The sequence below is a fragment of the Strix uralensis genome, chromosome 6 (assembly GCF_047716275.1).
Source record: "Strix uralensis isolate ZFMK-TIS-50842 chromosome 6, bStrUra1, whole genome shotgun sequence".
NCBI classification, from domain to species: domain Eukaryota; kingdom Metazoa; phylum Chordata; class Aves; order Strigiformes; family Strigidae; genus Strix; species Strix uralensis.
In genome coordinates, this window is record NC_133977.1 from 22,314,985 (window position 1) to 22,330,799 (window position 15,815).

Consider the following 15,815-nt stretch of genomic DNA (forward strand, 5'->3'; position numbering starts at 1 on the left):
TCAGGTGTTGTGGTTAGGTGTTCTTCAGGAAGACAAGAAAAACACATCTTATTTCTTGCTCTAGTCCCTGAGGTCTTCTGGGAAATCTCTGTGTACATAAAAGCACTTGATTCTGTAGATTGGCATGGTTTTGACTTGGAGGGTTTTTTCAGGTGATCCCTTCTGGGGTTTTTTATGGTGTATTTTTTGGAACTAATGAGTTTATAAACCCCATAGGACATTCCAGACTGAATCCCCACTTAACATAGTTGGAAAATTGGATTCCAGTTTCCCAGGGTTTTTATAAAGGACCATATTTGCTTTATTCAGATCTGTGGAACCCCCTAGTCAGGGATTTAAGTGGTACAGTCTTTGGCACTTAGGGGTCTGGGCTTCTTTGGTAGATTTAAGTCCCTGTTATTTTCACTTGGGAGGAGAAAAATATACTGCAAGGAAACTGTTTTGTCAGGAGCAGTATTTTGCAGACCTCTTTAAGTTTGCTCCCTTGATAACATTGATGACGTTGAAGAAGTTGAAATGTCAGGCTATTGATCACTAGAGAACATCTATAGTTTTTCTAGGTTAGGAAGCATAGCAGCAAGCTACAGCATCTTTTCAGAAGTGCTGTATTTACTTGGGATACAATTAAATTCTCAGCTAGAATCATTGCTATGCTGTTATTAACATAAATCTAAATAAAAGGTAGTCATGGATTCATTTGTTTTAATGTGTGTTTGGTGCACTATGCCTTGCCCAAAAAAAAAAAAAATTCCACCCAGGATTACAGATGGAAAGTGAGATACAAGAAATAACTAATGGTTGTTAAAAAAAAAAAAAAAAAAGTGCTTTTGCACACATATGTGTGCTGTTTTCTTAAGACATGTTAACCATAATCTTTACATTTGGCTTAGGTGTATCCTTTATCCATTTCTAATAATCCTGTGAAGATCTGTGGTGTAAAGTACAAGGCTTAATTTGAAAACAAAGCCACCATGTTTATTTGCAAGTGCTGATAAGTAAAAATATTTAGTACTGTTAATTTTTTATTTGATTCTGTGTACCAGTTGTCATCATAAGTGCATTGCTGCCTTTTCATTTTCCTGGAACACTGAAACACTATATTAACCTCCTCACTTTTCTTAATGTGTAGACAACAATGTGGGATTTTTAACTATAGATGATCATGAATTGATTTTTGTAGCAAATAGAATACCATGGAACTTTCTTTGGTTTTGACTTCAACTTTTTTTTTTAATAAAAAGCTCATGATCACTTCTGTAATTGACAAATAAGTAAGTTGACTTTATGCTACTATAAAAATGGTTTGAGGAAGAAGGGAATCATGAACAAGTAAATCTAGCATGTCAAGTGTCATTTTGTGTGTGCTCACAATTTTTTGTTTCTTTCAGCTACAATTAAAACATGCAGTCACAACAGCTGAAGTGAATCAACTGAAGGAGAAAGTAAGTTTTCAAAGAACCTTATTATTTGGTGGTGGGTTTGGTTTGTTGTGGGTTTTTATTTCTACCTATGAATTTTACCAAGAATAGGCTGAATGCAGAAGGCAGCAATCAGTTTTAGGCCTCAGGCTTTATGTAGTCTGTTATGCTAGACTGGCATTTCTAAACTGAAGAGCTGTGCTCAAATTAAAAAAACAAAAAACAAAAAAAACCACAAAAAAACCAACAAAAAACAAACCTACCAAACAAAAAAGCCCAACTGCAAAATCCCCCCTGTGCCATTATAAAATTAATGCTTCAGTATTACTGCTTGGAGTAGAACTGAATGTAGAGAAGTACTGTATGAAACAAGCTCCCAAACAAATATGAGAATATTTTCCGTGGATAGAACCTGTCTTATTTCAGTATAGATCTGGCACTTACAGACAATGGTTTGTGGCTGACTTTCTGTTACCAGAAGGTTATTTCTGTTACCTGGTTTCCCCTCTTTCCCTCCTCAAATTTCTGACTGCACTGGAGAGAGAGTTTTTTCCAGCTTTTTTTCTTTTTGGTGAGGATTGGTTCAGCACCTCTGCTTTCTCTGCAAAAGGGTTTCTTGTTCTTTTTGCTGCTTTTTCCATTGATGGAGATCTGTGCATGGCCTTTTTCTGGAAATGTTTGTTGTAGGTGAGCAGCTTTTTATTCCATTGCTCTTCTGTGTTGCCGTGCCGAGAAATGTGTACCCTAGGACAAGTTGAAGCACGTTGCTGGGGGCAGTTAGCAAGTGGGAAGGGGTTAGTGCTTCAGATTGCAATAACTTTGAATAATATTGGGGTTTTTTCTTGCACTCTGTAAATGTTCAGAGCTCCAAGTGTAGAAAGGCAAGGCAGCCCAAGTTTCTTCATGTTCTTATCATAGTTCTGATTTGATTTCTGACAGTGTTCCTGCTCCTTGTAGTATTATTGAAATTTGGCCCAACTGGATTACTAAAATGCTAATATTAAAAATGTCTGTATTAGCACAACTTACTGCTCCATTTTTAATTCAAGAAATTCTTGGTCCTTTCAACATTACTGTTCCATCAGCAGGTGATCTTAACTGGCTTCAAAAAGCAGTGATTTTCTCAGTGTAAATGGTGTCCCCAAAGGAGGCATGGGCAAACTAAGCGGTATCCTGCCTGCTCACTCCTCCAAGGCCTGGAGAACTTCACCTGTTAACATTCCCTTTTATAATGTGGCTTCAGTCAAGCTGAAGCAGCCCCATCCCTTTCCTTTGTTAAGAGAATGTTTGTGTCTTTATACATTAGCCCTAGGAAAGCGAACCATGGGTATATCATCATTTACTAGGAAGACCAAAGTATCAGGGAAGGTCAACTGGTCTCATTAGCTTTATTCAAAAAGCTGTTGGTAAGAAAGCAGTAGGACAGGGAGCTTGTCTTATACAGGTTAAGATACTGTATCTCCAGTTGCCTTTGAAGTTAATCAGAGTAGGCCTCTCCAGAGGTATTAAGAGATGGTGAGATCTTGAACAAGTCAACATAAGCTAATAATAAAGGTCTTTTATCTCTTTAAAAAGAAGCAGTACTAATGAGGAAGTAGCAAAAGCCTCTCAGGTTTGAATTCTAAACTTTCTTGGATTAGCAAGGGTTGGGAAAGTTGATATAATTTCTTTAAAAGTTCAGTGTCTTGTTTTAATATTACTGGTAAGTATTTAATTGCTATTCTCTACTTAAACGTGTATAAACAACTGTTTTTTTATTTCATCTTTTAGTTTAGATTAATTTCTTAAATATTAATCTTTTCAGTTAAAAGTTGTTGAAGCAGAAAAAAATGAATGGAAACTGAATCGAGCCCAGCTTCAGCAAAATTTAGACGAAAGCAAAGAGAAAATTAAGAAGTTAGAGACCTACTGGTTAGAGGCACAGAGTTTGTGCAAAACAGTAAATGAGCATCTTAAAGAAACTCAAGAACAATGTGATGCCCTTGAAAAGAAATACAGCAAGGCCAAGAAATTGCTTAAAGATTACCAACAAAAGTAAGTACCCCAAAATACCAGGTCTCTATTTCTTGCCTGTATGTTTTGGACATTATGGGAAAAAGTGACAGCAATACCTAGGATTAGGATTTGCTTAACACACTTTCTTTTCATTTGTCAGAGTTTAGGGAAGCAGTGGGCTATACATGCTAAATTCTTCCATACCTTAAAGTCACCAGCTTCTGGAAAGGTTCCCCAAAGATTTTGCTGCTGCTTTTGATTCTAAGCTTAGGAAAAATGATTTGACATTTCAGTAAAAAATTTTTAAAACAAATTAGTTGAGAAACTGTAATGCATCTGTACTTTTGAAAGGACTACTTGAAATTTGGCATGAGGTATCTGGCAATACCTTTTGCTGTTTGTGAAAAACCCTCTAGCTGTGACCGACTTAAATGTTCCAGATGGGGTAGGCATCTAAGGGTATATAATAAGGGCCAGATACATGTCATTCAGTCTGAGTTAGGAGTGTTATCTTGTAGGGGGAATAAAAGGAATTCTGAGAAAAATTAAGAGTTTGGGATATGTATCTAGCCCATCAAAATGACAGCATAAAACCAGTATCTTCAATCTGTTAACAGATTTGGGGTTTTTAGTAGAGATAATGTTGCTTATTAGATACACCTGTATAAGACTGGAATCCGGTTGTCATGCCATTGTGTCTATTTGTTCTACCTTCTTTCCTCTTAGATAAATGAGATTGCAAAATACTTGAAGTGTCTTGATAATACAGAACACAACTGTTGCTTTTGGTAGTTATTGTAAGCATATAACTCTCTTGTCCCCAGTTTCTCCACTTGCTATTTACTTTTAAAGGCAGTTTGCATGATCTGCTGCTCCGTAGTCCACATCCAGAAATGTTACTTTTCACAGTGCATTTTTGTGCTGTTTGGTGAGCTTTTTGAAGGTCTCCATTCCCCTCTCCTCCCAAGTGTATCTGCATGGAAGTTCAAAAGCACGTTAAGATGACTGCGAACGTGCTAGTTCCCATTTCCTTGCTGTTTGTCAAATTCCCATTACTCCTTTGACTGTCCCTGAAGCTTTTGCCTTTTGCGTAGATGATCTACACTTATTTTCTGGTTTTGTGTGTTATTACATCTGCCTTTCAGAAAAAAGCAGCTTTTATTTTTGTTTCTTTCTTGTAATCATTGGCGTTTTTTTGTAAAAGCCATTGCAATTTCTGTAGGATGAACCAAGTAGAAACTTGAAATGCAATTTATTTTCCTACAAAGAATTTTACCAAAGCTTTTGGAAGGAAAATCCTGTGTGTGCAGGTATCTTTGTGGAAGAGAATAAGATACAATGATTGTAGTCATGCAGACATTTCACACTTTAAACATATATGCAACTTGCCACTTCTAAAAGTAGAGAAATGGTTGTAACTTTGTAGAAAAAGTTTACCAACACATCCTTTTTCAGCCTAGAGTAAATTATAGTGTCATATGTATTTTCTTTTGAAGACAGTAGAAGCATTACAAATACATTGAAAAAATCTTTTTAGTAAATGCATCTGTGCATATTTCATGTATTTTTCTACATTTCTAGATATGACTGTTTCATATATATGTATATATTTCTTTCACCAGAGAAATAGAATTTATGAAAAAAGAAGAGGATCATTCAAGGCTACTTGAAGAGAGAGACCAGAAATATGCGGAACAGCTGAAAATATATCAGGAAAAAGTAACGCAGTATTATGTTTTGAAATAAACTTCTGCATTTTTGGAGAGTTGTATCTCTGAAATTAAAATTCTGAATTTTAATTCTTGCAGATTTCAGAGCTTGAAAGTAAATTAAAAGTATATGAGAGAATACCATATGTGTTTGGAGGTGGCAGCTTATTGGAAGATGGCTGTCAAAGTCCAGGCCAATATAATGAACAGTCAAAGATAAGAGAAGAAAATGAAAAAGAAAGAGAGTCAATAGAAGAAAGACTAAATTCTTCAGATATGTTGATTTCTGGTAAGTAGATTGTAGGATCTTTGATTTGCATTTAACAAAAATTAGGAGGTAGTAGTGTAGTGGTTTTTTGTTGTTAAAAGAAGTTAAGTGTTTGCTATTTCCTACTGACTGGGTAAATGTTTGACCTGAGCCAGTGTGGATATTTTTTTTTTTAAGTCCCCCAACATTTCCAGTATTGTAGTAATGTATTTCTTAAATGCTGGGGCAAAGAGGTAAATGAAGGGAGATCATCTTCACTGTTCCTCTGATTCTCTATTAGTGGGGCTAAAACACTGAGATATGTCAATTAAAATCCCATTGGTTTTGAAGCTATGATTTACACCAAAACTTGCTGTGATTTATTTTTTTTTTTATTTGTCTTGTAATTTTATGCCCAGAATGTTATAAAATATCAGATGGTGATTCAAAGGAGAAGCATATTTTAAAAAGATTTGGTAGATGCTTATGTACTTTGTAAAGACTTTTTATCTTAAAGAACAAGGATAAGAAAGTACATTTTGGGCACAAATCTCATCTGTTTGAGAATAAAATTCAGTTTTCAAGCCATAATAGAACTACATCCTGATGGATAATTTTTTTTTTTATTAAAGAAATTGGATAGAAATATCTTTTAAATTAATTAGAAATTGCTATCACAATGTGTTAAAATATTGTTGTATTACATAAAATAATATTTAACTTCTGAATGTTTTTCTGGACAGTGGGTTGGAGAACTTGCCTACCAGGTTTTGGTGTTTTTGTTGTTTTTTTTTGAAGTAGTACATATTTGTTGCAGATTTTGATGCGTTTGTTGGGGATACTCCCAGATTAGACACCAGTGCCCACAAAGCAAAAGCTCAGCTTGCTCTGAAAGTAAAACGCCAGCCACCTTCTCGATCAAAGCTGAAAGAATCTCTTGGGGCTGGACAACAGACTGCAAATCTACAGGTACCAATATTCATAGATAATCATGCATTCAGGAGCCTGAATGTATGTTTAGTTTTATCTGTATTTGCAATTGTAAGTATTGTCAATGCTGCATTCAGACTGTGCCAAAGCATCATATTTTTATGCTGTATCAAGTGAAAAACCCTGTTCAGGTTCATACCACATGTGTGATCTCTGACATATTCTTTGTGGCACAGTTAATTTGAAGTTAGCAAAGAAGTATGCAAGCTTGTTGTATTCTACTTCTGCTTACTGAAAGATTTTGATATAGTGACAGTAGTATGTTGTGAAATATGTTTATCTATCTTACAATTCCTTTTTCTGAAACTAGTTAGTTACCAGTTTAGTATACCAACTAAACACTTCTGAAATGCTTCATTATTCCATAAATAATCATTTAAGTCCACAAAAGGTATACGAGTAAAATGTTCTAGCACATTTCTGGAAAACAGTTAAAGAATTAAGGTGTATGTAGTTGGTATATGAGAGCACCTGTCACAGAGGGGGAAGACTGGACTACTTTAGTTAGACTGAAAAGTGGTTGCATTGAATTGGAACGGCCAAGATGTACCAGAATGTTTCTGATGCTTTGAGATGTGTAGAAAGATGTATGTAGAGGTGGGTAACAGAAATCCTCTAAAATCAACTTCATGTGATGTAGATGTTATCTATTTCTGAACTGAGGGAGCTTGGGTGTAGCATAGCATATCCTTACATCCTGGTAAAAGATCAGATAGTAAATGATTATATGTTGTGCATATCATAAAATAAATTTTGAATTTGTTGAAGGATGAGGATTCAGAAGATACTGTTCTCAACAGAGAACTTTCCACTGTGTACCTAACCAAGACCTTAGAAACAAGTGAAAAATTAACTCTCCCGCGCCTGGATGACATTGATCGAAAGAGTGAAAAGCCTGAACAAACAGAAAGCACAGAAAGTCCTCTAGAGTCAAGTCCTTCTGCTTCCACACACTCTTCTCCAGTACACAAACCAAACAATGAAAATAGTACAACCACCACTTGTTCACCTCCTCCTGAAGAGATGGCTCCAAATTCTCCTCAAGGGTATCCCAAGAATGTTAAGCAAAGAGAAGCAAAAGGGAAAGGGAAAGAGGCCAAGGGTAAGACTTAAGGGTTTATTATTATTTTAATCCTTTGGGATTAAAGTATTACAGATTCTAGATATAAATGAATATTGAACAATAAACTACTCTGAGGGAAAATTAATTGACTACAAAACTAATTACATGTTCTAAAACCACTTGTTAACTCTTCAGGAAAGTTTGAAGTTAGCAAAAAGTTCATTGTATTCTATTTTTACTTAACTGAAAGATTTTTGATACAACAGTAGTATGTTCTGAAATATGCTCATCTATCTTCTAATTCCTTCATCTGCAACAAGTTAGTTACCAGTTTTCTACAAAAACTCAGCAGTTCTAAAATAATTTATAGGGCCAAGTATCTAAAAGGTGCCTGCAAAATAAATGCTGTTTCAGTTAAACAGTTAGAGAAAGGAATAGGTCTAAGACAGTTTGGTAAAAACTCAAACCTGTAAATTTGGAGAGTCTAAATGGTTGCCTTGACATAAGCTTGAGGGGAGCTAAGTCATTGACTGTGGATAATCAGTAAAGATCCTAACGCATTTCTGCAAAACAGTAGCCTCGTAAGTGGCAGTGTATTGAAGAGTAAATTTGACTGATTTCCCAATTCCCAGGAAAACTCAGTGTTGTCTTTGTGCTTCCAAGTGTTATCCAGGTCTTTAAACAAGATAGGGATCTTGAATGTTGTGGGAATTACTGCATTATTCATCTCGCCCTTTTAGACTGTTTCTCACTAGGAAGAGGTTAAAGGTATTCTAATCAGCCTAGTCACTACTAATCATTATTTGGTAGAAGTATTTGGCTTTTTTTCTTAGGAATAGTTGAAAAAGGGGTCAGATAAAATATTTTAAACGCTTCATATTTTCTTTAGTCAGCTAGTACAATATATGAAGGCAGATTATACTTGCTGTCCTTTCCATACAGCTTGGACAAAACTTTTAATACCCTGAAAACGGGATTTGTTTTATACTCTTCTCATTCTGTGTGTTTCTATAGAGTCTTAAAGAAAAATAGTCTCTACTCCAGCTTCTGTATGGTTTGTTTGTTTGTTTTTGCAAAAAAAAATCTTATGAAAACAAGTACCTAATATTAAAGTGATGTTGCTTTCTTTTCTACAATTTTTTTTGTGATGGCTGAAGCATTGCAAACGTTTTCTTAAAATTGGCAGTGTCACTGGAAGAGCTAATTAGTGCAGTACATCAAAGATGAGGATTAGTATTGAAAGCTGAACCTTTGTAGGCAAAATGACACTAAATACTAGATTGTTGCTTTCTAACCATATTTAAATGTCTACCTATTATTTAATTGAAATAATTCTTTCTATTACCTTCCCATCCATTCATGTATCGGTCTGCATTTTAACCTGTTGTACTGCATTTTAGAAATTACCTCTCTTCTTAAATATTACCTCTGGAGAGAGGGGTGGAAACAAATGTCGATATCAAAATTAATTCTTCTGGTTTTGTATTTAAGTTGACAAGAAAAATAACCAGTTTAACTGGTAGTTATAATTTATTGGACGTTACATGTTTAGAAGGAGTGGTTAACTAATTAGATAAAGTGCTGATGTTGATCAGAAACTACTGATCAGATATGGGAACAAAAAAAAAAAGGAAAATCCCCTGACTGTTTATCATGTAAACTTTGAGATAACCATTATATGTTTCAGGAAGGATTATTAGCTGAAGGGGTGGTGGGGAGTTGTCCTCAGTTTTGTGCAGTAAACATGATTTTTGTTTTTTCTAATCCTTCAAGGGATCTGTGTACATTACTTCATGTCAGGAGTTGTCTTGAGGCAGAGCTTAAAACCTACTTTGCCTCACAAAAAGCAGGCTGCATCTCTTTCATAGCCAGCTTAGTTATGAAACACCTGATTTGCAATACAAAACATGTTTCAGTTATTTAAAAAAAATAGTCTAGTAGCCTGAGAACTTAAAAGGAAGTATGTTCAGGACTTGCAGTAATCTGTCACAATCCATTGGGAAGAGGTAGTGTGTTAAACGTTTAAGTCTGTCACTTGATTTCACTCAGTAATTGAGCCGTTGGAATTGAACATGCTCCCTCTGGTGAAAAATTGGATCCTAGCAGGTTGTGTTCCAGTTTTGAAAATGCCACGGTCTTGGAGGAGCTTCAAAGTCCGAATTATTTCTTTAGGATAGTCACAGTTTGTAACTCCACTTGTTAGGATCTGTCTGCTCTCCAGGTACTGGCTATCATGTTGGTTAGGCACACTTTCTGGAGCTAGCAGCTTGCATACACAGCTCATGTTCAAAGTAGCTAGCCTGGACTAACTACTGAACCAGAAAAAATGCAAAAGGAATATCTTACAATACTTCAAGTGTTATAAAGGATGATTAAATGCTGTACTTGCTCAACTGTTGGTTTAAAACTGAGTTTTTCATGCATCTTATACTGGTTATCTAGTTGATGTATTTTGAAGTTGACATTTTGCAAAAGGAGGAGGTACTTTTTTCTAAACCTAACTTAAACTATCGTTCATTTGTAATTCATTGAAGCAAAATACCGTGGTTTTATTTTTCTGTAGACATTATAGAATTACTGTTTATCAAAAGCAATATTTTTGATCAGTCATAAGTAACTGTTCTATTGCCATTTGTCAATAGTACAGCACAGCCAGAATGATGGGAAGGTGGCATAGAGAATAACTTATGTTGAATGGTTGAAGTATTTTCAGCTAGTATCTTCATGTGTAAATGTGAATTTTTACACTGTTACTCAAGTCTTAGTATCTTTCTTACTTACAAGCATCATCATAAGTGCTTGAAACTTGCAAGTATTTTTAGAATAACGACTTTATTTTTCACTCCTCTGTGAAAAGCGGAAGAAAAGAAAAATGAAGACAGGACAGTAGAAACAAGTGAAGGAACATCAGGAAAGTCCAAAAGGAGATTTCCAGATTTTGGGTAAGATTTTATTTGTGTTCACTTGGAAATAAACGATTTTCAGTGTTACTTTTGGAGAATATCATGTTCTCTAAATTAAAAAAATGTTGAGGAAATCCAGCAATGCTACTTCATAGCTACAGTGCTACTTCATGTTTCTACCACATTTTGATTTTATTTATCTGTACTTCTTTCTCTCAAAGAATTTCTTAGGGTTCTTCAGTTTTTATCTGAATACATGGTTTATCTATGAATTAAATTGCAAATCCATGCATAGTTTTATGCCAAAATATTGTTGGACCCTAGACTCTAATGTTATGCTCTGCTGGCGTTACAGTCTAAAATTAGATACCTGTCTTGCCTTAATTCCTTCTGCAGTAGAGGTGTCGTTACATAGGGTTTCGCTATAGTAGCTGCTGAACTGTTCCTTGGAGGCGGGCAGCAGTGATGAGTGGATTTCTGAATTTCATTTAGATGAGATTGTGAACAGGCGGAAAAAAAAATGTGCAAGCTGCATATTATCTGGAAATGCAGTGTGGTAACTGAATTCTGGGGATCTGGGAGAAGAGTTGGTAATTTTGCAATAAGCCTTGTTCGTTTGGAGCCAGGGATAAAGCTTGTTGAAGCCAGCTAACATCAGAGCCTCGGACTGGTACGGCAACAAGTAAACCATAATATATAACGTAAAAATGATAACTTATTTGACACACAGAGAACGTAGTTAGTGACTTAGTTCAAGTTACTCTGCGTTGCATGTGAACATTTATATAGCAACAAAACTGTGTTGTTCTTCTTGGTTGTATCCACTACATGCTAAGTTTCTTTGGACATTTTCTGTGTTTATTTTGATTATATGTGGTCTTTGAAAAAGGTACATTCATAATTCTGTCATGGTTCTTAAATAAAGTGACAGTGCTTCTTGATTGCGTAGATAATCTGCAAAATCACATTCTGTGTAACAACATAAATGTGGCTTTTTGTAACTGTTGAAGTCAATGTAAAAAATAGTTTGCTGATTAAAAAAAAGTTGCACTGTGTAAATGTAAACGCTTTATGGAAATGGTGTTTTTTCACTTCAGCGGATTACGGAAATCTGGAGGCAAGGGCAAGAAACAAGAAAAAGAAAATCTAAGAGGTTCTCTGGATAGCAGGTAGTCGTTTTGTTTGTTTAATACATACATGCTGCATTCCTAAAATTTTTAACCTAAGAATTTCTTTAAAACTATCATTACTGTTTGACCTTAAAGTACATTCAAGTATAACAGTGGCAAAATTCTGTGAAGATTAATATGATGTGAAGATGAGCTTCTAATCTCATGAAATAAGAAAAATACATAGTATAGAAGAGATAGTAGAGTTACATTTTTAAATGGTTCATAAGTTTAACATGTTGTACCATATCTTAAATATAAAAACTGTATTTTGCTTAGGAAGATGAATGTTGAGTAAATTAAATTCGCAAATTATTTGAAACTGTTAAATGGTTGTGTGAAATTCTGCAAAAACTCTAAATTTGTGTTCAATAACTCAAATTATTTTGCATGGATATTTAAAGGCAAGTATCACTTTTCATTTTAAATATCAATTTTGCTGTGAAACAGGTGAAAATGAGCAGTGTGTGTTTTGAGTTTGTTGTTTTGTGGGGGGATTGTGTGTTTGGGGGGCAGGGTGGGGTTTTTTGCTGCTGTTGCTTAAACACAATCTTATTTCAGAGGTTCCCGAGAACTGTTGGATGACTCTGGCAACAATCTGTCTGCATCAGATTCAGATTCCCCTGTTCCTACTTGCATGCCTTTCTCTTGGTTTGGAGACAGCCACAAAGAGCCTCAGATTTCTAGTAGCAGCCTGCATGCTACTCAGAGCGGGCAGGACAGTTGTGAACATGGTCAAGAGAAGAACAGAAGCAAGGTAAAGATGACTAATTTGTGCTTTGAATATTTAAGCATTGCATCTTGATAAAGTAAAAACATCAGTGTTTAGTATGTGGAAGCTTGATGACTTAGTCCTTGACCACATCACCTCTTACAAACATTGCTGCAGAAGTTTGAGACTTTACAGACCTCACAAGCAGAAACCGTGTGAGTGTTCCCATTCCCTCCTGTTCAGTTGAAGCATCAGTGGAGGCTATTCAGGTTGAAGTAGCATCTAAGGAACAATCACAGGGCATGTTTTTTCACTGGTTTGTAGCATTAAAAGTAACACTAGCTTTAGGATAGTATAGTTTTAAAAGCCAAATCTGTTTGCCTAATACAGTCTAATACTTGGAGGAAGTGTACATAAATAAGAGGTCAGCTTCCCAGGCAGTTGGCCAACCAGTTCTTACCATACTGGTATGTAGAGGTGGAGTACCAGACAGGTGGATGAAGATAGTATCTTGGTTTTCATTAAAAAATTTAGTATTGAAAGCCAAGAGATACATCTGTATAACACTCTTTCTTCTAGGAAACTGCTTCTGAGTAACTGATAATGTTCTAAAGCCTTTTAACCAGACCTCAAGAGTGAGGCTACACAGTTCAGTCTGTAACCATAAAGTTACTGTTTTTACAGTTTAAACTATTTGAGAGAAATGGCTGTAAAAAGAAGTTTAATGTGTGTGCTGTCCAAATATTTTGTTAAAACCTATTTCAATGTAAGATTGTTAGTAACAATCATATTAACTTACCTTCATTCTGGTTTCCTTGGGATTCTGTCAGATTCAAAATTGTAGCTATTTGAGTAACCTCATAAACTAGGTTTATTCTTGAGTTTCAGGTTCTTTGTTCACTCTGATTGTCAAAAATACCCTTTACTTTTTTTTTCTTCCTCTGTGTTATTAGAGAGAAATGAGTTATAAATCTAGAAGAGAAACTTGCTTGGCTGTAGTCCATGAAGTCACTGATATTTTGCATAGATGGCAGATAACAACAAGTTGGCTTTCCATGTTTCCAGATGCTGATTGCACTAAAATGCTGTTATAATGCATTTTTTTTAAATTACCTTCTGTTTTCTTAGCTTACTGCTGTCACAGGGACTGTAAAGTCACACTGTCTGCATACATAGTTTGGAAAAAAAAAAGAAGTGGTTTTAGAACCATACAATACCTTACTATAACACAGGAACTTAAGAAGAATAGGAACTTTTTAATCTCTGAAGTAGAACAACACTTCACAAGATACTATCCAGTGTGTGTCAGTCTTGTATATTTACAGCTCCTGCATAGTTTGCTTCTCTTGAAGCATGCAGTGGCCAACAGATTTTTCTGTAAATAATCCAAAGATCCTGGGACTGCAAGATCCATGTTGGAGGGGATATGCATGCACTCTGGTACAATTTTTGATTAAATAGGACTGCATGGTTGATCTCTTAATAGGCTGTAGGAAAGCTATCAAGAGATGCTTTCTGTATAAACAAACATTCAGTGGTTTAGCTTTCAAAGTCATTGGTTCAGAAGAACCCATTCATCCCCATTTCATTCCTCCTTCTGTCTAATCCACATAATTTTTCTGAGTGTAGTAAAAGTCCCACTGCTGCATTTCTGCTTAAGCACCCCTGCCTGTGTTTATATATATATACACTTTTTTGGCAATGAGAAAGGTGTAGATCTTACCAGATTGCGTGCTCTTTCCACATTGCCCTGAAATAATAGCCCTTTCTTCTCATCATTGTATACTTTATCCAGGTTGATCATCGCTTTAACCTTCCAGCTGGCTTCTTGTCTACTGTTTTATTTTTTTGGTCTCCTTCTCATGCTCCAGTATGTAATTGCTGCTTGCTGCTCTTTTCTTTTCCTTAGTGCCAGTTGCAAACCAGCAGCTGGAAGAATATACAAGTCCTCAGCTATATTCCTGCTTTGATAGAAAGCTGACCCTGTTAAAGAACAGATTCTCATACATTAATTGATCCTAAAATCATACTCTGCCTTTCCAAAGTCAGGCTGTTTTTACTTTGCAACGTTTGGTGTCTTTTATGAAGATGGTAATGTGACAGTTGCTACTGCTTGGGATGACTAATCTTTGTAGATCTTAACCTGCAGTTGATCATTAAGTTTGCACTACAGTAACAAGGCTTTCACTGGTAAACCTCGCTAAAACTGAGAAAAATGTGCTTGACCACTCAGCAGTAAGTCTTGTTACTAAAACAACATAACAGCAGGGACAAAATCATCTTCCCAGAATTTAAGGAAATAATACTCCTTTTTGTTGATGTTAACTCCATAATATTTATTGCTTTTACATCTGTAGTATCCCATATGATCACGTGAAAGCATTTCTTAAAGAGCAGGTAAAAGTAGAAACCCTAAAATAAGAACTTTGTCGTGTAAAAATACCGAGCTATTGTACTGAGTCTTTCACATTGTGTATAATTTCTGTAGTTGTGTTTTAATAGTGATGATGTAAGGAATGTAATTATATTTTAACTGTTTTCTGTTTCTGCAATATTTGCCTCTTAAAATTACTGTGCCTAGAAAGGTTTTGTTTTCTTAAAGTGATACTGAGGTTAGTCTTAAACTTATAATTTGACAATCAACTTCTTGTTGCTTGTGAAAACTAGAAACACAAGAACTAAAATCCTGTGATCTGAGTGTTTGCAGACTGGTTAGCCATATGAGATTTTGAAATTACACAGTTCTTAAATTAGTCCCTTTACATAATCTGCCCCTTGATTTAGTCCCATTCTCTGATACAATACAAACATATATATACTGTTCATATTCATTATTTTTCCAGAGCATTATTTAGCTTCTGTAAGCCTGTATGCAGTGTTTCATTTTCATTGCAAGGAAGAACACTGTGGTTTAAACTATTTATATCCTAGTATCTTAAATTTTAGGAAGCATATTTATAAAATATCTTCTATCCAAACTCTGTGCTCTTAGAGAATCAAAAATCTTTGCAACTGGCTCTAAATCCTTAAAATGAAGTTACTACTACTTTAAACTAAATAGGAGCAGGGAGAGGAGAAAACATTACAACTGGTGCTGAGATGCTTTACTTTTGGCTATGTTTTCTTCATATTTTTTCTAAGGTCTCATTAAATACTTTGCTCAAATATCATCCTCTCTTTTTCTTGTACAATTTTGTTTCGGAATTATTCTCAACTGCTCTACAGAGGTAGAAGGAGTGAATTGAGGGTGGCTAAAACAAAAGCTCCTAAATCGATTTTTCAGTTCGGGTTGAAATTAATTTGAGAATAGGTTGATGGACTAAGTATTCTGTTGCTTCTGGTAATACTTTTTGTATCTAAAAGACTAAGAAGTTCCTAAAATATAGTGTAATTAATAAAATAATCTGTGTGGTAAATAGAACACCGTTTTTCAGTCGTGTACAGTACCACACTCCATGAAAAGGTAGCAGGAAAACTCAACTTGTGATTTGCAGGTTTTTTTGTTTGTTGGGTTGTGGTGGTGGTGGCTTTTTTCCTTGGTTTTTGGTTTTCTTTACTCTTTTACTTTTTTACTTTTTTTTTTTTTTTTAAAGACTGGAAATGCGTATC

At 35.2% G+C, this 15,815-nt stretch overlaps 1 protein-coding gene across 3 annotated transcripts in view; it reads left to right on the forward strand.

Annotated features, from left to right (window-relative positions):
• Positions 1 to 15,815, forward strand: part of LOC141945274 (neurabin-2-like) — a 46,188-nt gene that overhangs the window by 20,314 nt on the left and 10,059 nt on the right. For all 3 annotated transcript variants that reach the window (XM_074873207.1, XM_074873209.1, XM_074873208.1), the window contains exons 8-16: positions 1,389 to 1,442; positions 3,223 to 3,452; positions 5,036 to 5,132; positions 5,222 to 5,411; positions 6,187 to 6,338; positions 7,128 to 7,461; positions 10,280 to 10,364; positions 11,423 to 11,494; positions 12,056 to 12,251. In XM_074873207.1, the coding sequence (XP_074729308.1) occupies positions 1,389 to 1,442; positions 3,223 to 3,452; positions 5,036 to 5,132; positions 5,222 to 5,411; positions 6,187 to 6,338; positions 7,128 to 7,461; positions 10,280 to 10,364; positions 11,423 to 11,494; positions 12,056 to 12,251 (1,410 nt within the window). The remainder of the gene's footprint in view (positions 1 to 1,388; positions 1,443 to 3,222; positions 3,453 to 5,035; positions 5,133 to 5,221; positions 5,412 to 6,186; positions 6,339 to 7,127; positions 7,462 to 10,279; positions 10,365 to 11,422; positions 11,495 to 12,055; positions 12,252 to 15,815) is intronic.